Source organism: Gigantopelta aegis, chromosome 4 (assembly GCF_016097555.1).
Source record: "Gigantopelta aegis isolate Gae_Host chromosome 4, Gae_host_genome, whole genome shotgun sequence".
In the NCBI taxonomy this organism is placed as follows: domain Eukaryota; kingdom Metazoa; phylum Mollusca; class Gastropoda; order Neomphalida; family Peltospiridae; genus Gigantopelta; species Gigantopelta aegis.
Genome location: NC_054702.1, coordinates 38,333,229 through 38,356,844, shown reverse-complemented (window position 1 = coordinate 38,356,844; position 23,616 = coordinate 38,333,229). Strand labels below are relative to the sequence as shown.

Sequence of the window (23,616 nt, the reverse complement as noted above, 5' to 3'; positions counted from 1 at the left end):
AACCAAGTCAGGGACCAGTCCCCGTAGCGGCCGAACACCCGTGACAATCCCTCGCCAAGACACATGGATCCGAACCACGCATCTGCGAAACAGGTTCCAGCCAGCAACCCTCACAGCCCGTACCATCCCTTTCTCCTGCGGTTAGTGGTCTCAAAGAGACGATGGTGCCAGGCCTGTATCAATGCTCATGGTGGACACACTCGCTACTGACTGTGTGAACTTCGCTCTGGACAGTGATGTGGCTCATTTGCATATGGCAGGTGCGCCCTTTGCATGGACTATTGCTCGTAACCATACCTTCGGACATTTCTCTTTCCATGTTATAACGTTTCATACACGGCAGTAAAAACTTATCATCAATTATCTTTGTCTTTTATGAGTCACAATAACTTTTGACAGAGATTGCTATCAGGTACTAAGCTGTATGTGGCTTTTATTGATTTCAAGAAGGCTTTTGACTCTGTTAATAGAAATATATTGTGGAATATTTTAAGAACTGTTCAGATTCATGGTAAAATAATGGATATGTTGAAAGCTATGTATGCACCTGTTAAGGCATGTGTCAGATATAATTCACATGAGTTTACAGATTTCTTTTAATGTCCCTTAGGTGTAAAGCAGGGGTGTAAAATAAGCCCACTGCTTTTTTTTTTTTTTTTATATAATATAAATGAATTGTCAAATGAAGTAATAGAGGGTCGTAAATATGGTGTACAAATTCTACCTAACTTAAATTGCTCCTTTTTGCAGATGATATAGTTTTGTTCTCTCACAAACCCCAAATCTAATGGTGTATTCTGAGTCTGGTCGTTATCTCCTTTACATTATAACCATTATCAAAGCTGCTAAATATTGGACACGTCTGTTACAGCTACCTTCTTCTAGGCTATGTAAACAAACATATTTAATGCTTTATAATTTTTGTTGCAAAAGGTAAAAATAATTGGGCAAGTCAGATGGAAAATATTTTATGCCGTAGTGGCTTTGGCTATGTCTGGCTATATCAAGACATTGGTGATGTTAAAGTATTTCTAAAAACTTTAAAACTTAGACTAACAGACGTATATTTACAAGAATGGTTAACATATGTAAATAGTAGTGATAGATATGAAATATATAGATCTTTTAAATCAACTATACTTTTAGAAAAACATTTGGATTGGAATATATATCATTTTAGAAATGTACTCAGAAGATTTAGATTAGGCTATTTAATTATTAATACTCATAGAAACAGTGTCACTATTGTGATGACATATTCGAAGATGAATTCCATTTTTTGTTTACATGTCTATTATATAGGGATTTAAGAATAAAATATCTGTCTCCAAAATACAGGTGTCATCCCAGTAGATTAAAAATACAGAATGTCATACACAGAAGTGGAATTTAAGTAAATTCATCTGTGAAGCACTTAGAATTCGAGAAGTATTCTGTAATAGTTAATTCAAGTCATTTGGTTAGTATGCATAGATATTATGATTGGTCTCCATATTTCATATGTATGTATTGATGTCTGCGCTACTCTTCTTGTAACAGGGTGGTCAACCCTAACAATGAAATAAAATAAATAAAATTAAGATTTTTTTTTTAATAATAACTTTTGCCTCTTAGTATAATATACGGCATTCGTTTTGTGAAACATGCTTGGGATATCGTCAGTGCCACCACCATTAAAAATTGTTGGATTCACACAGGGATCGTTCCTCGGGACCCTCATTTCCGACTTGCACCAAGCACCAGCCAATGAAACGACAGCGTTGCGAGATCTGGTTGGTGACGTCACGGGCCGGCTTTCAATCGACGAACAGCTGAGAATGGATGTTGATGAGTTTGTCAACATTGACAACGAAGCAGAGACATTTGCTAATATCAGCGACGAGCAGATTCTTGAAAGTGTTAAACAGATTCACGACGAAACGACTGATGACCAGGAAGAAGAGTCCGACGCTGAACCGGAGCCCATATATGTCATATTCTTGACATTCAGCAATTTAAAAAAATAAATTACGTTTGGTAGTAAACCCAAGGCTATACTGCCAACTCGATATAACGCCAACATTAGTTTGGAACATTGGTTGGCGTTAAATCGAGGTTATACTGTGTGTGTATATATATATATATATATATATATATATATATATATATATATATATATATATATATATATATATACACACACACACATACATATACACATAGACATACACATACACATACACACACACACATACATATATATATATATATATATATATATATATATATATATATATATATATATATATATATATATATATATATATATATATATATATATATATATATATATGTATGAGGAATACATGATATGAGGAAAAGTCAAGTTTTGTGTGATAGTTTAGTAAATAATGATAATTATGAGGTGCATGCATGTATAAAAGTTAGTTTGTTTTCTTTAACGACACCACTAGAGCACATTGATTTATTAATCATTGGCTATTGGTAAGTTTGACGTATAGTCTTAAAGAGGATACCGGCTACATGCTCCCATTGACAACAATGCACCATCCCAGAAACAGGAAAGCACATGCGATGGCCTTTGATATACCAGTCGTGGTGCACTAGCTGGAATAAGAAATACCCCAATGGGCCCACCGACAGGGATCGATCCTAGATCGACCACACACCAGCCGAGCGCTTTACCACTGAGATACGTCCTGCCCCGTATACGTGTATAACTTCAGGAAGTCTTTCTGTATCTGTCCCTGTGCTTACAAAACCTTTAGGGTGAAAAATTAAAACATAGAGTCATAGACTTTAAAGCCTGTCACTAAGTTTTGCCTTTATCATAGTTTGACACCCAATAGCCGATGTATTTTTCGTGCTGGGATGTTGTTAAACATTCATTCATTTCATTCATTCATTCAATCATTCAATCATTCAATCATTCATTCATTCATGTATTCATTCATTCGTTCATTCATTCATTCATTCATTAAGGACTGTCTACACGAGCATACATTGTTGGACCAGCCGGGACAAATGTTACCACTTGTTGCGCGACAAATGTATGACCATGTTGCAAAATTTAGCAGCATGCTTCATCTTTTAGACAAATGTTGCAGCTTGTCCACACTTATAACCAGACACTTTAGATGTGTCATGTGACCAACGTTCTACATCACATGATATCCAAAATGACAGTATCAACACAAAGAGGAGAAAGCATGGTATCACCTCCAAGTAATGCAAATTATTAACATTTATGATAATGATGGGAATTGGTTGGGATTTCATCATCGATCATCGGTTATAATCGGTCGGCACCAACCGATCAACTTTCGATTACACAATCGATTAGAATTCCATGACCATAAGAAGGCTTTGAATTATAAGGATCATGTATAAATTGTTGTGTGAACCCTGCAAATGGCTAACTGTACCTTTATTAACTATTTAATATAGTTTTAATATAAACCCAAACCACTGTATATTTCCATCAATTTTATCATCTGAACTGGAGGAACAGATACAGTTAACATTTTCCCACACAATCGATTATGGATTTTTATAATTGATCATCACATAGGAAGAGCCAATCCGATAAATTTTCGATTATAATCGATCATTGGAACACCACTAATTTATGACCAAAACCATGCCGCTATAACGTGTCAGTATATGAATACAGAAAGGAAAAGAAAAGTAGCTATAGTTGAGAAAGGGGGTGGGGGTGGTAATGATCTTGGCTTTCTGTAAGAGAGTTTTTGTTTAAAAACGTTGTTTAATATATATATATATATATATATATATATATATATATATATATATATATATATATATATATATATATATACATACATATACATACATATACATATACATATAGATATATATATAGATATATATATAGATATATATACATACATATACATATACATATACATATACATATACATATATATATATATATATATATATATATATATATATATATATATATATATACACACACACACACACACAAACATGTTAATTGCCATCTATTTCAATTAATTGCAATATAGTGAACTGTAAAAAGTTGCCGTTCTCAGCATGCAGTGCCCCCTACACACTATGCATTCACGTTAACTGGTTGGGAACCCTTATGGAAATCGCCCATTTAAATAAATTGCTATGCTTAACTTTACCAAAATTATAAGTCATTTGAACAGTTCATTTCATATTTATCAATCTTAATGCTTTTTTTCAAAAACAAAAGTAATTAAGAATCTTTACATGATCATATTTCCCCTTCAGTTTGACCCATTGTTTTGTTTTGTTTCAAAAACCTGCAACAAATGTCGACAAACGTCCAAGAATGTTGCATCGTGCAGAAAGTTATACAAACGTGAACAAGTGGAGACATTTGTCCTGGCATGTCCAACTATGTTTTTGGACAAACGTATGATCGTGTAGACATAGCTTTAAGCCACAACAAAGTCTTACAAATTGTATTCGTGTGACGTCTTTCATATAGGCGACAGCGGGTTTCCTCCTTCAATATCTGTGTGGTCCTTAACCATATGTCTGACGCCATATAACCGAAAATAAAATGTGTTGAGTGCGTCGTTAAATAAAACATTTCCTTCTTCTTCTTTAGTACAAAACATCAATGTGCTCTAGAGGCGTCGTTAAATAAAACAAACTTTACTCTTTTTTTTCTTTAATACTAAACGTTTTATAAGCAAGAATTTAATATTCTCATGTGAAAGCTTTGTTACAGCACCTCCAAAGCTTATAAACATTCTCAAATACACAAGTAGTGTAAGATAGAAATGTTTCCTTAAAGGGACATACCCTAGTTTTTAAACACTAACGCATATTTTTTACTATTATAACCGTTTTTGATAACTTAAATCATACTTTACTTACATTTTATTGTTTAGGTTATAAATTTCCGTACATTCAAAGTGTTTTTGGTCATCTTGGTGTTTTCAATATCACAAAATGAATTTCTCATATTTTTAAAAACGCACGTGCGTCTGAGAAGTAACAGTTATGGAGTCGAGTTTTAGTCTATTGTTAGAGGGTATTTCACCATTTCAAAGTCACAGACTCATGTTTCACTCAGTTGTAACTTTATCCAAATGTGTTAAAGGTTTGTAGATTAAATAAACTTAGTGTTAATGTTCACGGGTTGAAACTAGGGTATGTCCCTTTAACGACAACCTGGCATGATTTACACCAGGACTATCGGATAGCATGTGATGTTTACTATGTACACCAACATGCTGTGGCAAGACACTCTAAGCCACCACACTCCATCATGACTTAATCTATTCCATATCAATCAGAGGATCTGGCAAGAGAGTATTATAATTGTCAGATACTGTAAATCATAAAAAATATTAGCGATCTTAGCGCAATCCAAATAATTGACGTAAAGGTTTAGCGAGGTGGTCGTTTGAGAGAGAAAGAGCTTAAATCGTGCGTGTGCGACGTCTTGGCGGTTTTTGGTCATGTTCAAAAACCTGGCTGCGGTTCCCGGCATTGTAGGGTATGTGCGACGTCGCGGCTAATCGTACGACATTTTCACATGTTGTCACCTGGAAATATTAATTAAAGACATCGCATGACCTTCCCACGATGTTGTGCGATGGTCGTGCGTTCAACTTGAGATCTATTTCAGAATTTAATAGTGTTCCTACGATGATGTCAGCTTTTCGGCAGACAATCGTAGTGAAGTCGTACGACCTCGTACCATGGTCGTATGACGGTCATACGATGTCGTACGATTTCCCAACGATTGTCTCAGTGCGTCGCAAACCCATCGTTTCCAGTGTGATCACACAACTAAGATTGTAATATCGAGCCGAGTCGGGGACAATCATAGATATCTAGAATCTCACCCCATAGCACGACGTCGTAGCTCGGTCTGACCAAGGCTTAAATCGCCAACAAAACAATCGCACGAGTTTTACGGAACAGTTTCTTATATGTATATACGGTGTCTACGTATTGATTTAGCGTCGTGAAATATTAGCGTCTCGTATGCCCTCGCTAAATTTGCTAAACGTTTATGCTCGCCAACGAAGAAAATTTACGACAAAGAAACAAATTCTTCAGTTTCCCATTAATAATACAACCTTTGTAATATGATTCCTTTTCAATTTCATATATGACAGCAAATTCGATACTGAGCAGGTAGCAGACATGTTCAACATGAAAACAAACTGCGTAAACATCAAATAATGATCGGAAAGAAAGAAAGAAATGTTTTATTTAAGGACCACACAGATTTTGAGATGAAACCCGCTGTCGCCACTACATGGGCTACTCTTCCGATTAGCAGCAAGGGATCTTTTATTTGCGCTTCCCACAGGCAGGATAGCACAAACCATGGCCTTTGTTGAACCAGTTATGGATCACTGGTCGGTGCAAGTGGTTTACACCTACCCATTGAGCCTTGCGGAGCACTCACTCACGGTTTGGAGTCGGTATCTGGATTAAAAATCCCATGCCTCGACTGGGATCCGAACCCAGTACCTACCAGCCTGTAGACCGATGGCCTGCCACGACGCCACCGAGGCCGGTATGATGATCGGATTTCTTTAGCAATTATAATGTTCATCAGTGTTGTTTTGTTTTGTGTGTATTCTAGATCAGAATTTAACACCGTTTTGAGTCATTCGTTACTTCAATAAATTGACATTTTACCGTTTAGAACTTTACATTATGCCTCATATGTGATATATGTGATATATATATATATATATTAAATGCATGCATGCATGGGCGAACGGACGGACGGACGGACGAATGGATGAATATATATATATTGTGTGCATGTCGAGGTTGACTATCACATACATAAATATTAACACACTGGCGCAGGGGATAATAAAATCCTTTCTTGCCTCACAAATTGTCCAATGCCTATGGTACCGAATCGCCCGCAACTTGCAGACTTGCCACGATACGTTATGAGCTATTGAGGCATCCATAAAAGGATGCTCTTTAACTTAACCATATGCATAGGGCCTACAAGCTTACGTGCGTGAAACAGTGGGCAGACCTGGCACTGGCTAGTACGCATTGATGTATGAATATTTATAGATTTTATGTATGTCGAGGATGACTATTACATACATAGATATTAACGTACTGGCGCAGGGGATAATTAAATCCTTTCTGGCATCACATATTGTCCCATGGCGTTGCTAGGACTCGAACCTATGGCACCGAATCGCCCGCAACTTGCAGACTTGCCACGATACGTTCTGAGCTGGATAAAAAGGATGCTCATTAACTTGGCCAAGTATCGTGTTGAACACAATGGGAGCACGGCTATTGTCACCTTGTATTATGGTGATAACAAACAGAAGAAATCGGGAAGTAGGAGGAGACGTCGTCCCACGGCAGCTCAGGGTCGCCGCCCCTCACTACTCGGAAGCAGCAGACGCCAGGAGCGGCAAAGGGTGGGGGGGGGGCCAAAGCTGTCGGCTAAACCGGCAGTGCCGGCCCCTCCCCCTGCAGCACCAACGCCGATGAAAACAGGAAAAGTGTCGTCCGCACCAACCAATCCACCGGCGTCTCCACGAGTTGTTGCGACAGCGGTTGCAGAGCGTGAAGCCAAGAAGAGGAAGGCGTCGGTCTAGGACTTATCCGACACACAGCCCACGACTTGGCAGATCGCACGCAACAAGCTTCCTGGACAGTACCGCGACTGTGTGAAGAGGGAGTTCACTGCGACCTCTCAGCTGCCAGGCCCCTTCGTCACCAAGAGCTGGAGACCAACACCAACTGGTCAAGGGCGGTACCAGTTCCAGTACGTCGAGGGAAGTCGCACCTACTACCTGACGTCGGAGCGGAACGGGATGTACCGGCAAGGCTTGCTGAAATCAGACATGGATAATCCAATCGTCCATCGGATTATCAAGCTGATACTTCCGGAAGACTACTCAGCAATACTTCGGGGAGAGTGCTACATCGACCTGCCTCACTTCTTCCCGAAGTTCCGAGCCGATCATCCCATCAACTCGCCATGAGTTCCGCTGCGCACCCTCTCCTAGGACATGTACTGTCTTTGTTAGGGCTTAGTTGGACTTTAAAAACATTTTTTTTTTTTTTAGTAAACAGTCCGACGCAGCTTATTTTGGCAGCCCGTCTAAATTGCTCAAATCACCTTAAAACCTTTTCGGTCGAGCACTCTAATTTTATTGTTTGGACTTAAATTTTTGTAGCACATTTTGGTCTTCGGTCTTTGACCTAACTACTAAATTCGTATTCCAAATTCCGCCCACCTCAAACTTATCCTCTGGCTATCCAGAGACAGGCCCCGGGACAGATATGCTCGAAACTCTAGTGGTATATGAGCATGTTAAAATTATTCGCACTCGCACTCATTAACTCAACCATATGTATGTATGTGTGTGTGTGTGTGTGTGTGTGTGTGTGTGTGTATGTGTGTGTGTGTGTGTGTGTGTGTGTGTGTGTGTGTGTGTGTGTGTGTGTATGTATGTGTGTGTGTGTGTGTGTGTGTGTGTGTGTGTGTGTGTGTGTGTGGTGAGAGAGAGAGAGAGGGGGGTGGAGTGGTGGTGGTTGTAACCCTTAAACTAATAAATGTACACTTTATGCTAATAAAGGTTGGGGGATTTTCTTTGAGTTTTTTGTTTTGTTTTGTTTTGGGGGGGGGTTGGGGGGAGGGAGGAGTTCCTATTCATAATAAGTAACATGGATTTTATTTACAACTTCGGCGGTTTTAGTGGAAACAACTATTTTAAAATATTAAAATGTAACTTTATTCTAAACTGATGAAAATTGGTCTGCACGTTATTCTAGACAAACCATAAGCCTATCTGTTACGTACATTGAAAATCGATTAAACATGATCTCACTATGCAAAATGTATATTACAAAGTTAATTATTTTAATTTACTGGGGGGTTTTATTTTTGGTTTTATCAACAGTTAAAATTGGGCAATCCAAACAAGAAAATCATTAACATATTCGAATTTTTATATATGAAAATGGCAAATGACGCTTTATAAATAAGGTCATGGCGTATGTTTTCGCGATATGATGATGAACTCAGTTCAGAAACAATGTTTCAAACAAAGGTATATCCTTCTTAGCACTTATGCCACCTTTATGACAATACTTCTTTTTACGGAGACTTTTTAACGATTTTAATTACATATTAAATATATTTTTCTGCATAAAATATTAGTGGCTGTATATTAAACGTGTTTTTGACCGTTCTAATATTTGCACTAGGTTACATTTTATTTTGTTTCCTAAACAAACATTTTTTCGTACGTACGATATTATTTGAAGACAAAATCCAGTTTGTGCTTCTTACAAAATTAATATTAAGACGAAAAAAAAAACGACCAGAAACACATTAAATATACATACAATGATTGTCTAAACAAGAAACTGTACTTAACATGTAAGTTTAATCGAAGAAATATTTTATTAGTCGGAATCATCTCACAATGTAGCAAACTGAGGAATGTCTCTTTAAGACTACTGCTTATAAAATAGCTCAAGGTTATTGGCGGGGTTTTTTCCTTTCTTAAAAGTGTGTTAAAAACCGATCTTCTTGACTTAATTGCACTTTAATTGCCATCCAGCTTTGTTTTTCTTTTAAGATGATGAGTATGCATGTTTTGAAAACACATTAAAAATATTAATAGAAATCTCTTGTCTCTTAAATCAAATGCAAGCATAATGATTTATTTACGTTTAAATATATTCAGTAAAGGTTTGAGCACGCGAATAACTTCCTTTGTTGTAGTACTAATGGATGCATTACGTAGCTATTGGGTATACTATATATAAATAACATCTATTAGTAGTCAACTTTCCCACAGAACGCTAACGTTAAATGATATTAAATGAAAGATTATATTTTGGTACATAATATGGATTAACTTTTAAACAGGTGTATGTGTTGACCTGTCTGTGAGAAGGAAGGAAATGTTTTATTATATAACTTTTAGTGAAATATCTTAAAATATCAGTGAAATAAAAGTGTTATCAGTCACGCAGTGACGATAACACATTTTAGAGTGAAAATTTCACTATTTCACTCTAAAATGTGTTATCGTCACTGTAGAAAGTGTTATCTTCACTGCAAGAAAGCCAGAAATATTTTTCTGCTAACATTTTAAAAGAAAGGTAAATTGCCAAAAGTTATATAATAAATAGAAAATTTCAGGGTTTTTTTTGTCAAATATGATTTATATCTCATCTCGTGAAGTGAGATATAAATCGTATTTGACAAAAAAACCCATGAAATATCCTCTATTTATTTAACGACGCACTCAACACATTTCATTTACGGTTATATGGCGTCGGACATATAGTTAAGGACCACACAAATATTGAGGGAAGAAACCCGTTGTCGCCACTTCATGGGCTACCCTTTTCGGGATATTTTATTTGCACCATCCAAAAGACACGATAACACGTACCACGGTCTTTGATATACCAGTCGTGGTGTGTCTATGAGAAAGTGCATGTTAAAAATCTCTTGTTACTAAAGTGAAAATGTAGCGGTCAGAATTACTAAATAGTTGATATACAATAGCCGGCGGTTAATTATTCAATGTTGGCGTTTAACAAAACACATTTTAAAACTCTTTTGGAACAGTGGCTTAATGATTGAAAGTGGTTCCCGGGTGCAAAATATAATATTCTCTTAACCTAAATAAAAAAAATAACAGTAACAACATGACTAACAACAATACCAACTCCAGATGTCTTATGCTAATCTCAGACTATCAGCTATCACGACGGAGTTGGCCAACTCGATAGTTGCGTTATAATTTACCCAACTCGCGAGTTACGCTGGGTGCTTAGAGTAACAACTAACCAGTCGTAGGCGTTGTATACGATGAGAATCGACTTATAAGTGTGCTCAGACTAGCAACTGGATAGTCGTAGAAGTCGAGATAACGGCGAGTTGGGCAAATCCGTCGCGACAGTTGGTAGTCTGGCATTAGCATTATTTTCTTAGGAATATTCTAGATGTGGTCACATTTGGGAGGCGCAGTAATTATTGTTATATGTCTGGTGGGTATGCAGTAATTTTCTTCCATAATCATCTGCATTTGACCCAATTATCATTCAGACTACTGATGCCACAAATTAGAACTCCTCAGCCTGGCCCATCAACCACCATTCTGTAGCAATCGTCAGCATTTCATCATCGTCCGACCTACTAGGTTGAAATAACATTTTGTCTTGTGGGTGGTGGGTATGCTAAACATTCCCTACCGCCACCTACGTCCAGGTAATCAGTTATGGAACAGCCCTAAGTTTCAAGGAAACATAGTAATCCTACACATAATGGTACTGTATCTCATCATATTGTCATGGGTATTATTGGGTATCTAACATGTATTTGCTAGTCACATAAGTAAACTAATTGTTAAAGGGACATACTCTAGTTTTTAAACACTAAGACATATTTTTCACTATTAGAGCCGTTTATGATAACTGAAATCAAACATTACTTATATTTTATTGTATAGATTATCCATTTCCGAATAACCGACGTGTTTCCGGTTATCCTGGTGTTTCTAATACCACAAAATGCATTTTTCATATTTTTAAAACCGCACGTGCGTCAGAGAAGTAACAGTTATGGAGTCACATTTTAGTTTATTTTTAAGGGTATTTCAACGTCACAGACTCTTGTTTCACTCTGTTGTATCCAAATTTGTTACAGGTTTGTAAATTAACCAACTTAGTGTTCATTTGTACGGGTTGAAACTAGAGTCTAGATGAAAATTATGCCTTAGTGTTTAAAAACCAGGGTCTGTCCCTTTAATTTGACATCCTCCCTTGATTCAGAACCTGATGTCCGGAGAATGCACCCTGTCATTTCACCACTGATTATGAAATATTCGTCCCGCTGCGGTTAACTTGTACCCACCTTTAAATTTCGAACCTGTTGTGATACGTCACTGGTGGTGATGATTTCAGATCTAACAATGTCTATTCCCTCCTTCTTCATCAGTTTGAACATGTCGTATACCGGCTGCATGGGTAAATAGGAAATGAAAATAAAATACACATGAGTTACAGCTACTTGACTTGTTACAGTTCTCAATAATATCTATTCAGCAAACGGTGTGTAGAACTTGGCATTAAGAGCGATGACAGATCAAACATAACTACATTACTTTTCAATATAATGATCATCTTTGACCTTAATGCATTTGGCTCAGTTATTCTTCAAGTTACAGATGCCAGCAAATTAGATCTCTTTAGACTAGTCCATCAAACACCCTTCTCTAGCAATATTGAGCCTTTCGTCATCTTCAAACCGGGTACCATAAAGGAAAGTTTTTAACTTCTCCAACAGATATTAATCACTCGGGGACAAGTCTGGGTTGTAAGGTAGATGATTAATCTGCTCAAACCACACTTACAGACAGCATCTTGAGAAATCCTGAATTTATAAACAAAAGCATTGTTATGGAGCAGGAAGTCACCAGCTGTAAACATCTTTTCGTTTTTCCCTTGTTTGCTTGCCTCAGCATTTCCCCCATCAGATTAGTTTAATAGGCACCAGTATAGTAGTTTGTTAACCGTTGGAACTCCTAAAGCATCCTAGAAAACAGTTGCTATAACCTTGCCTTGACATCAAAAGGTTTTCTATACCTTGGGTCATCTATAAAGCTTTCTTGTCCTCACTTGAATTCAGCAGACCATTTCACAATTGTTGAATATTTGGAAACCCATCACTATATACACCAACCATATACATGGATTTCAACAGAATTTTCACCTTCCTTGGTAAAAAACTTGATGACAACAATCAAGTCAATATTTTAAATATACAAAAACGAATAGCTGTATTATTGATTGAACAGTTATATGATAGAACAAGCTTTCATTAAATTTCAAGGATAAAATGGTGTATCATACTATGGTATCTAGTTCTACGAACCTTTTGACTGTCCCTCGTATATGATACACGTGAACATTACACAATCTGTCCTAGACAGCCAAACCCGGCTCCTGGGTCAACTTCTAGCATTGCTCAAATTCTGTTTACTAGAACGCAGGAGAAATGTAGTTAAATATTAGGCACTCGTCTTCTACTTAAACGTATTTTACTGGCTTTCTCCAAGGTTCAGTACTTGGTCCTTTACTATTTCTAATAAATGTTAGGGACCTTGATACCGAAATACAGTCCGTTATTTGACTTTGTAGACCACTCATCTTTCTCGATAGTGCACTAAATAACATTAAAAGTCGTGTTTACTAATTTAAAAAAGTATTATCAGGTATCTTATATATTTCACGTTTTTATGCAAATATTTCCGAGCTTCCAAAGAGTAATCCTAGTCTTTAAAAACCAGAACATGTATTTAATACGAAATCCTGGTCTAAAAAAACCCAAGAAAATGTATTTAATATGAAATCCTAGTCTAAAAAACCCCCCAAGAAAATGTATTTAATGTGAAATCCTAGTCTTTAAAAAACAAGAAAATGTATTTAATACGTAATCCTAGTCTTTACAAAGAAGTATTTAATAAGAAATCCTAATCTTTTAAAACAAGAAAATGTATTTAATATGTAATCCTAGTCTTTACAAACAAGAACATGTAGTTAATATGAAATCCTAATCTTAAAAACCCCCACCAAAACCCCCAAGAAAATGTATTTAATATGAAATACTAGTCTTTACAAACAAGAACATGTAGTTAATATGAAATCCTAATCTTAAAAACCCCCACCAAAACCCCCAAGAAAATGTATTTAATATGAAATACTAGTCTTTTAAAAACAAGAAAATGTATTTAATACGTAATCCTAGTCTTTTAAAAACAAGCAGATGTATTTAATACGAAATCCTAGTCTTTAAAAACAAGAAAATGCATTTAATACGTAATCCTAGTCTTTTAAAACAAGAAAATGCATTTAATATGAAATCCTAGTCTTTAAAAACAAGAAAATGCATTTAATATGAAATCCTAGTCTTTTAAAACAAGAAAATGCATTTAATACGTAATCCTAGTCTTTTAAAACAAGAAAATGCATTTAATACGTAATCCTAGTCTTTAAAAACAAGAAAATGCATTTAATATGTAATCCTAGTCTTTTAAAACAAGAAAATGCATTTAATATGAAATCCTAGTCTTTAAAACGACAAAATGTATTTAATATGTAATCCTTGTTTTTAAAAAGACTATTAGTCGTAAACATGTTACAATGCTGCCATGCAAGTGAAAATCGGGTACAAAATGAGTTAATGTATGAATTGGGAGTATTTTAAGATAAGCATCAAAACAATGCATCCAGATTCCAGAGAAATCTCATCCTGAAACAGTAACCTTTAGAAACTAAATCATTCAACTGTTTTAATATAAAGCCTTTTATCAGATGAAGAAAAAAGGATAAAAAAAACGATTATCTCAAAATCGTTAAATCACCACTTACTGCCTATTGCCTTAAGCAATACAGAATGGCAGCAAATATCAGGACAGTCTCTTTAAGAAGCTTGGTTAAGTAAATACACTATTTACCCACATGAAGGGGAATGACAGCACTGATTATCCATGTACACGACTCGACCACTTAGCTAGCACCGCTCCCACGCAATTCACCGAACTCGGTGGCGTCGTGGTTAAGCCATCGGACTACAGGCTGGTAGGTGCAGGGTTCGCAGCCCGGTACCGGCTCCAACCCAGAGCGAATTCTTAAGGGCTCAATGGGTGGGTGTAAGGCCACTACACCCTCTATTTCTCAATAACCACTATCCAACTAACAACTAACCAACTGTCCTGGACAGACGGCCAAGATAGCTGAGGTGAGTGCCCAGGACAGCGTGCTTAAACCTTAATTGGATATAAGCGCGAAAATATGTAAACAAAGCAAACCACACAATTCATAAACATGCGAATACAGTTGATGTTACCTCAGAGAAAAGTTCTATTGCCTGGTGGACGGTCGATATCTTCTTCCACCCGAAATACTTCATCATATGAATTCGCGGAGGGTTCACGTGAGTGGCCGGAGATATTATCCGGAAAAACCTCTTGAAGCGATCTTTGTTTGACAGTGAAGGGGAGGAAGATAAATGTGAAATCTGGAATATAGAGAATGAAATACATAATCGGTCATGTTTACAAAGGTCAAAAGAAGTTTAGAGAATGGAGCGACTAGACCAAAATGATCGCAGATACGCATGGATATACACAGTCGGGTTGGCCCCCAAAAGGGTTAATAGTTTGGAAAACTGATTCTTCGCATACTACACCTCTCACACAGTCGGGTTGACCCCAAAAGGGTTAATAGTTTGGAAAACTGATTCTTCATATACTACACCTCTCACACAGTCGGGTTGGCCCCGAAAGGGTTAATAGTTTGGAAAACTGATTCTTCATATACTACACCTCTCACACAGTCGGGTTGGCCCCGAAAGGGTTAATAGTTTGGAAAACTGATTCTTCATATACTACACCTCTCACACAGTCGGGTTGGCCCCGAAAGGGTTAATAGTTTGGAAAACTGATTTTTCATATACTACACCTCTCACACAGTCGGGTTGGCCCCAAAAGGGTTAATAATTTGGAAAACTGATTCTTCATATACTACACCTCTCACACAGTCAGGTTGGCCCCAAAAGGGTTAATAGTTTAGAAAACTGATTCTTTATTATTTTACACCTCTCAAGAGAAAACACAAACCTGCATTTATATAATTTCATTTTCAGTTTTAATTTGATGTAGTACTCATATTCATTTAATGTTCAAGCATGCTGTCCCGTATCAAAATGATCGAAGATAAGTCATACAGTCTAGTTGGCCCCAAAAGGGTTAATAGTTTGGAAACCTAATTCTCTATACTACACCTCACAAGGACAAACGAAAAGCTACATTTATATCATTTAATTTTCACTTATAATCCAATTTAGTACTCAAATTCATTTAATTTTCAAACTCGCTGTTCTGTACCCATAGTTCAGCTATATAGGCTGTCTTAATAGGATAAAGGTTAATATTATACCCCCTATCGAATCGAGGGGATTTTCATTTGTTTTGTTGTTTAGCTGGGTTTACGTTTACTTTAAGGATTATAAGCTGGTCACAATTATCTTTTATTTATTTTTAAATTATAACTATGGCCATAACCTCGTAAACCCAAAGGAAATAAGCAATCATCATAATTAATAGCATCCGTTAGTATATTTTAATGTAATTTAAGAATTTAGAATATATCATTAATTACAGGTGTTTTCAATTTTAGTTAGATATCCAATCTGTGTTTCATGAAAGTACACTGTTAGCTATTAAAGGGACATTCCTGAGTTTGCTACATTGTAAGGTGTTTCCGACTAATAAAATATTTCTACGATTAAACTTGCATATTAAATACATTTTCTTGTTTAGAATATCAGTGTCTGTATATTCAATGTGTTTCTGGTCGTCTTAATATTTGTAAGAAGCCCAAACTGGATTTTGTCTTCAAATACTTTCGTACGGACCAAAAAAACAAAACAACATATTTTAAAAAATAAAATAAAATTTAACCCCGTACAAATATTACACGTTTAATATACAGCCACTAATATTTTATGCAGAAAAATATATTTGATACGTAATTACAATCGTTAAAAAGTCTCTGTTAGTCGATAATATCTTAAATATTGTAGCATTTGATATTACTCAGTTGTACAGTGTACAAATAGCGTTGAAACTTGTTAGATGTGTTACGGTAATTGGTAATATCTAACGATAAGAAAAACAAAAACTACAAAAAAACAAAACAAAAAAAACAAGCGAATGACCACAACGAAAACAATCTTGAGTATCTGACACCCTACAGTTTTGCTTATGTGGCGTATTAGTAAAAATGCTATTCTATTGTATATAGATGTGAGATTTCAGCTTTAACATTTTGAATAGATTTTAGTGTGACTTCACAAGTATATCTATTGACACAGACGTTTTGATGTTTGCCATAAATGTTTTGAAGTATATCTATTGCGACATACGTTTTGAACTATATTGTTGTAGATGTTTTGAAGTATATCTGTTGCCACAGTAGACGATCTTATCATTCCGGTTGATCGTGTTGATTTTGCTGTTGTCTGATTGAAAACATATTTTATAGCATAAACAACAAAAGGATTGGGTACAAGTTTGCCAACTTACTTGGCTCTCTCCTATATACATACAATATAATGGCGACAATTACGTAATAATAATATAATAGTAATGTATACATACAATATAATGGCGACAATTACTTAATTATAATATAATAGTAATGTATACATATAAAATTTGTATACAAATGTATTTTAATAACAATCAAATTGAGGAAAATAGGGTATTATGTACAACAGGATTTTGAAATAAACTAGTAAAGAAACAAAGAAGGTGTTGTTGTTGTTGTTGTTGTTGTTTAAAATGACCGAAAACCGTGTGACCAATAAGATGTCTGTATTGTAATGATAAACGAGAAATGACATGGTAAATACCTGTACGAGATTCCACCTAAACGACACCTGTGCTGTTGCCTCGGACACCGGCGAGCACGCACCCCCTATAACCATCAGCTTCACCGGCGACGTGTAGAGGTGGTGGTACAAAACATCCAGACTGCTGCCCGCGTCACACTGATGACAAACAAAACAAACCGTTCAGAAAGTAAACAAGGAAGGAAATGTTTTAGTTAACGACGCACTCAACACATTTTATTTACGGTTATATGGCGTCAGACATATGGTTAAGGACCACACATATATTGAGAGAGGAAACCCGCTGTCGCCACTTCATGGGCTACTCTTTTCGATTAGCAGCAAGGGATATTTTATATGCACCATCCCACAGACAGGATAGTACATACCACGGCCTTTGGTACAACATTTGTGGAGCACTGGCTGGAACGAAAAATAGCCCAATTGGTCCACCGACGGGGATCGATCCTAGACCGACCGCGTATCAAGCGAACGCTTTGCCACTGGGCCACGTCCCGCCCCAAACCGCTCAGTAGTTTACCCATTAACTTGGTTTTAAACAGTGAAAATATACTGAACTCCAGGGGAAACGCAAATATAATTTTCAGCTGTAACATGTTTTTGTTGTTTTTTCAGAAGGGATTAAAGTGACAGAACCTAGATTTTAAACACTACGGCGTGTTTGATTTTATATTTGTTGATGTTGTTGTTGTTTTACAGTTAGAGCTGTTTTTTACAATTAGAGCTGGGGTTTTTACAATTAGAGCTGGGGTTTTTACAATTGAAATAAAAGATTACTTAGATTTCATTGATTAGAATATCCATTTCAGTTCATTCAAAGTGTCTGGGTTTTTTTTAAATATCATAATCATTCTATATTTAGTTTCTGATGTGTCCGTATGTTGATTCTTTTGCTATATAATAATTTTGTTGTGTAGATTTCGGCAAGACTTAGATCTGTGTTTTATTTCCGAGGAACACCAGGGCCCGTGCTTATAAAACTTAAAGTCTTGACTTTAATAAAGTCCAGACTTTAACGTAATGCTATTTGAATGCTGTTGTCATGACGTTAAAGTCTGGACTTTATTAAAGTCTAGATTTTAAGGTTTATAAGCACGGGGCCAGATTATATTATCCCTAAGCCACCCTCGATTCATCATATTAGCACAGGACATGCACTTGAATGAGTATCGTAGATTTTTAAGAATGTTGTCTAATTCAGAAAAAAACTGAATGTTGAATGTTGTTCTGGGGTTGTTGTTGGGTTTTTTTTTTTTTTTTTTTTTTTTTTTTGGGGGGGGGGGGTTACAATTAGAGCTGGGTTTTTTTGACAATTGAAATATAATATTACTTAGATTTTATTGATTACAATATCCATTTCAGTATATTCTAAGTGTCTGTGATCATCATGATGATTTTATGCTACAAAATTCAATTTCAAAAGTATAAAAACGCATGTACGTCCGAGAAGTAACGGTTATGGAGACGAGCTCTAGTCTAATTGTAAAGGGTAATTCCCCGTTTCAACATCACAGACTCTTTTCTTTCACTCTTTTGTAACTTTTGTTACAGGTTTGTAGATTAACCAAATCAATTAGTGTCCATCGTCACGGGGTTGAAATACTGTCTGCGACTTTAACAAATGTTGAGATTTAGGAGATTTATTTAACAAATGTTGAGATTTAGGAGATTTATTTAACAAATATTGAGATTTAGGAGATTTATTTAACAAATGTTGAGATTTAGGAGATTTATTTAACAAATGTTGAGATTTAGGAGAATTACAGAGATATCATTTATCGTTTCACACAGAATTGCGCGTTTGTAATCAGCTAGGGGTGGGACGTAGCCCAGTGGTACAGCGCTCGCTTGATGCGCGGACGGTTTGGGATCGATCCCCGACGGTAGGTCCATTGGGCTTCTTTCTTTTCTTTTTTCAGCCAGTACACCACGACTGGTATATCAAAGGCCGTGGTATGTGTTATCCTGTCTGTGGGATGGTGCATATAAAAGATATCTTGCTAGTAATGGAAAAATGTAGCGGGTTTCCTCTCTAAGACTATATGTCAAAATTACCAAATGTTTGATATCCAAATTCGATGATTAATAAATCAATGTGCTCTAGTGGTGTCGTTAAACAAAACAAACTTTACTTTGTAATCAGCTAACTACAAACTAATCCCGATTTGCGTTTATTTTGGTGTTCAATGTACGTTAAGCATATAATATCCAGGCAGTAAGTAACTGGAAATAAATTGGGAGGCAGTGAACAAAAACAGATGGCAGTAGTGTATAGTTTTCTCCAGCTTCACAAAAGGGACAGTTCTAAACTAAACTAAACTAAAAGGTTTTCGTATTCTTCGGCGAGGGGTGGGATAGCCCCATCTAGTTACGATCGTGATGGCCGTAGTTTAAAATGTGTTGGGAGCATTGTTAAACATGTATAACAGTTTCTGACTGTATTATGGGGCTATGGCCTCTATACTGAATAAAAATCGTCTTGTCTTGCATTGTTAAATAAATATTCGTTAGACCCCTCCCTTTGTCATGGACCAAAAGTTTTACTTTTACTTTTTTAAATATAAAGACAATTTTAGACCCTTTCGTTTTCAAATCGATTTTGTTGAAAGGTGTGGGGGGGGGGGGGGGGGGGGGGGAGACAACCGGACCAGGGCTCGACCGTAGCGGTTGCCCGGGATTTTTTGGCTACCGATTTTTCCTCGGACTACCAGTTGTCTAAACCCGGTAGTCCGCCGGGCTACCAAATGTTTTGGCATGTCCAGTAACTCCACAATCAACAAGACGTTTAATTCATTGACGAACTCACTATTGAGGAGGGGGGGGGGGGGGGGGGGGGGGGGGGGGGGGGGGGGGGGGGAGGGAGGAGGGAGGGAGCACACTATGTATGTTTAATTTTATAAATTAGTTAGGGGAAAAGAAAAGGTTCATTTAACATGTAAAGATTATATTCCTTGAACAACGCAGACCTGCCAATAAATATTCATAAAGATGCCATTTTTGTATTATTTAATTTAGGAATCTATAGAGGCTGGCCGTAAGATTAAGCTCGTGATGTAATTATCACGTTCATGTCATCCATCTATAATTCTTTGAGGACGAGCAACCGGTTGCTGTTTTCATGAATATGTGACGCAAAAGAAATGCGAATACTGTATTTTAATTTCAAATGCGAATAATTTAATTTTTTACATGATAAAATTATTTCGGTAAATATTTTGATAATTTTAATATACACAAAAACTAACAGGGTGCCAACTTAACAATTTAAAATAAATTAATGAAAATTAAAGACGTATTCCCGTTTGTTTTGTAATTCAGTATATATATATATATCCACCCCACCCCCAACCCCCAAACACACGCCTACCATAGCCGTACGGGCTCCCCCATTTGTAAGGGGGGAGGCAGACTTGCTTTTGCCTGAATTAAACCGAAATATCCGAATCTGGATAACAACATTTATTAATATTAGCATTACTACCAAACAGCTATATAGGGCTGCAAACGAATCACTACGCATTTTTACACGGGTTACAACTAATTTTGAGGGTAGAATGAATGGAAATATATGGTAAAAAGTATATTTTGCCCGAATATCTTTATCATTTTTGCCCGAATTTGAGGTTTTTCTTCAGCACTAGAACACACCCACCCCCCACCCCGCCCCCCAACGCCTGCCCACTTTCTCGTACGCTTAAGACGCCTACTGTATCGATGCACGCACACTCAAACTTTTGTACAATCAATTGTGAATCCTCTACTGTAATAGAATAAGTGCATTCTCTTACCTACAATTTAGAGTTTATTTGTATTTTTAAGATTTGATGGTTCTGTATATATTATATTTATATACAATTTATTGATGTAACACAAATATAATTTAGTGTAGTTTATGCCTAATACACTTTTATGGTTTGTGTTTAATGTCAAATTAATTAGATCGTTCAACAGTACCAAAAGAATGTTTTAACAATGGAAATTATTTTGAAAATACATATACGAATAATTTTCAAAAACAAGGCTAAATTTGCTTTTAAATGATTTTTGTACACTGTATCTGTTAGGAATATTAGACAATCGATCACATGTAATGATGTAGGCAAGGTAATTATTGTTTTATGCTCGGTGAGTATTCCATACCGTGTCTCTATCCATGGAAAGGGACGGGTATAGCCCAGTGATGCGCGTTCAGTCTAAGATCGAGCCCAATCGGTAGGATGGGCCCATTGGGCTATTTCTCGTTCCAGCCAGTGTTCCACAACTGGTGTGACAAAGTCCGTGGTTTGTATTATACTCTCTGTGGGGTGCTGAATATAAAAGATCCCTTGTTGCTAATCAGAAAGAGTAGCGGGTTTCCTCTCTCATTAGCTGTGTGGTCTTTAACCATAATATTATGTCCAACGCCATATAATTGCAAGTCCCACTTTTTGAAGGTGAATAGCGGAAAAAGTAATTTTGTAAAAGATAATAATATTTTGCATATAATGTTAAAATGAAGGAAATTTTTTATTTAACGACGCACTCAACACATTTTATTTAAGGTTATATGGCGTCAGACATATGGTTAAGGACGATGCAGATATTGAGAGAGGAAACCCGCTGTCGCCACTTCATGGGCTACTCTTTTCGATTAGCAGCAAGGGATCTTTTATATGCACCATCCCACAGACAGGGTAGCACATACCACGACCTGTGATATACTAGTCGTGGCTCACTGGCTGGAACGAGAAATAGCCCAATGAACCCATGGAGCGCTTTAGCACTAGGCTACGTCCCGCCCCCAATAATGTTAAAAGAATCACTTTCATATAAAGTTTATGTTTAAAATGGTGTGTGATACAAAATATGTCAACATTTGCCATATCATTGAAAATCTACTTAAATCTACTGTGTGTACTAAAATCGATGATCAATGGGCGAGCCATTTTTATTATATCACATTCTTTTTTGTTTAGATTTTCTTATAAGTTCCCCGTCTCCAATCCTATTCAGTATGGCATTCTCTGTCCGGCAAAGTTGACGGGGGTTGTGTGGACAAAGCCACGGTGGAAAATCTCGAAATGTTGATGGAAAAAATAACTATGAGAAGTAAACTATGAGGAATAAAGAAGTGTATTTTCACCCCTCCCCCTCAAAAAAAAAAAAAAAAAAAAAAAAAAAAATATATATATATATATATATATATATATATATATATATATATATATATATATATATATATATATATAAAACAAAAGAAATAAAGCCCAGTAGAACAATACGGTAGGCCAAAAGACCATCTCTTTTTTCGTACACACGTGATGTATGTAACATGTTTTCTATAGTACACTATTTTTAAAATAAGGTATTGTATCAAAATGAAAACCTTTTACTATCTATAAATAATATCATTTGCTGGTCTTGTTCCAAATTTCAATACTGAATTACGTACATTTTCCGCTAATCTACTTTAAACAGTGGGGCATTTTCCTGTATTAATCACCCTCAATATATCTCTCTATATGGGTACAATATATATAATAAGCATTTGGTTTGGCAATACTCTTGGGGAGTATCGGTCTGTCTGTGAAAACATTGGTTTAGCACACATACTGAAATAGGCCACAATGATTATATTATTTGGCGACGCAATTTCTAAATGAAATATCGGAATCCGACGAAGTGTCAATAATACATTGATTTTTTGTTATCAAAAAGCAAAATGCGATTAATATCTTGGATTGATATCCGTAGTACAGTATTAGAAATTAGACAGTGTGTTCGACGGATGTATACTAACATAACAGTGAGTTGTGAATTTACTAGTGTACGACCACGACCAAATTTATTATTGATCAAGAAGGTATATTATTTTTGGTGTAGTTTGATTGTTTATCGATTATTGTAACTGTGAAATGGGACGCTGTTAATGTGTGCTCTATTACCTGGAGTGACATATGATTTATAATTTGTTTTCCAATACCTAAAGGACTCGTCCGTGACCCAAATTATCATTACAGATGATATATGATAGTTGTATATCGGTCACTGACACTTGTTACAAAATGAAATACTGACTAATTCACTTTTTTCTCTCTCTCTCTTCTCCTCTCTCTCTCTCTTCCTCGTTCCTGGTCTGTCTGTCCTCCTTTCCTCTCCTCTTTCTT

The 23,616-nt window shown here is 36.3% G+C and overlaps 1 protein-coding gene across 1 annotated transcript in view; it reads right to left on the bottom strand.

Annotated features, from left to right (window-relative positions):
* LOC121369824 (gamma-aminobutyric acid type B receptor subunit 2-like) overlaps positions 1 to 23,616 on the bottom strand; it is a 71,146-nt gene that overhangs the window by 36,536 nt on the left and 10,994 nt on the right. Inside the window, exons 3-5 of the mRNA XM_041494898.1 lie at positions 17,471 to 17,608; positions 14,903 to 15,073; positions 11,909 to 12,013 (exon numbers count right to left, since the gene is read on the bottom strand). Coding sequence (XP_041350832.1) covers positions 11,909 to 12,013; positions 14,903 to 15,073; positions 17,471 to 17,608 — 414 coding nt within the window. The remainder of the gene's footprint in view (positions 1 to 11,908; positions 12,014 to 14,902; positions 15,074 to 17,470; positions 17,609 to 23,616) is intronic.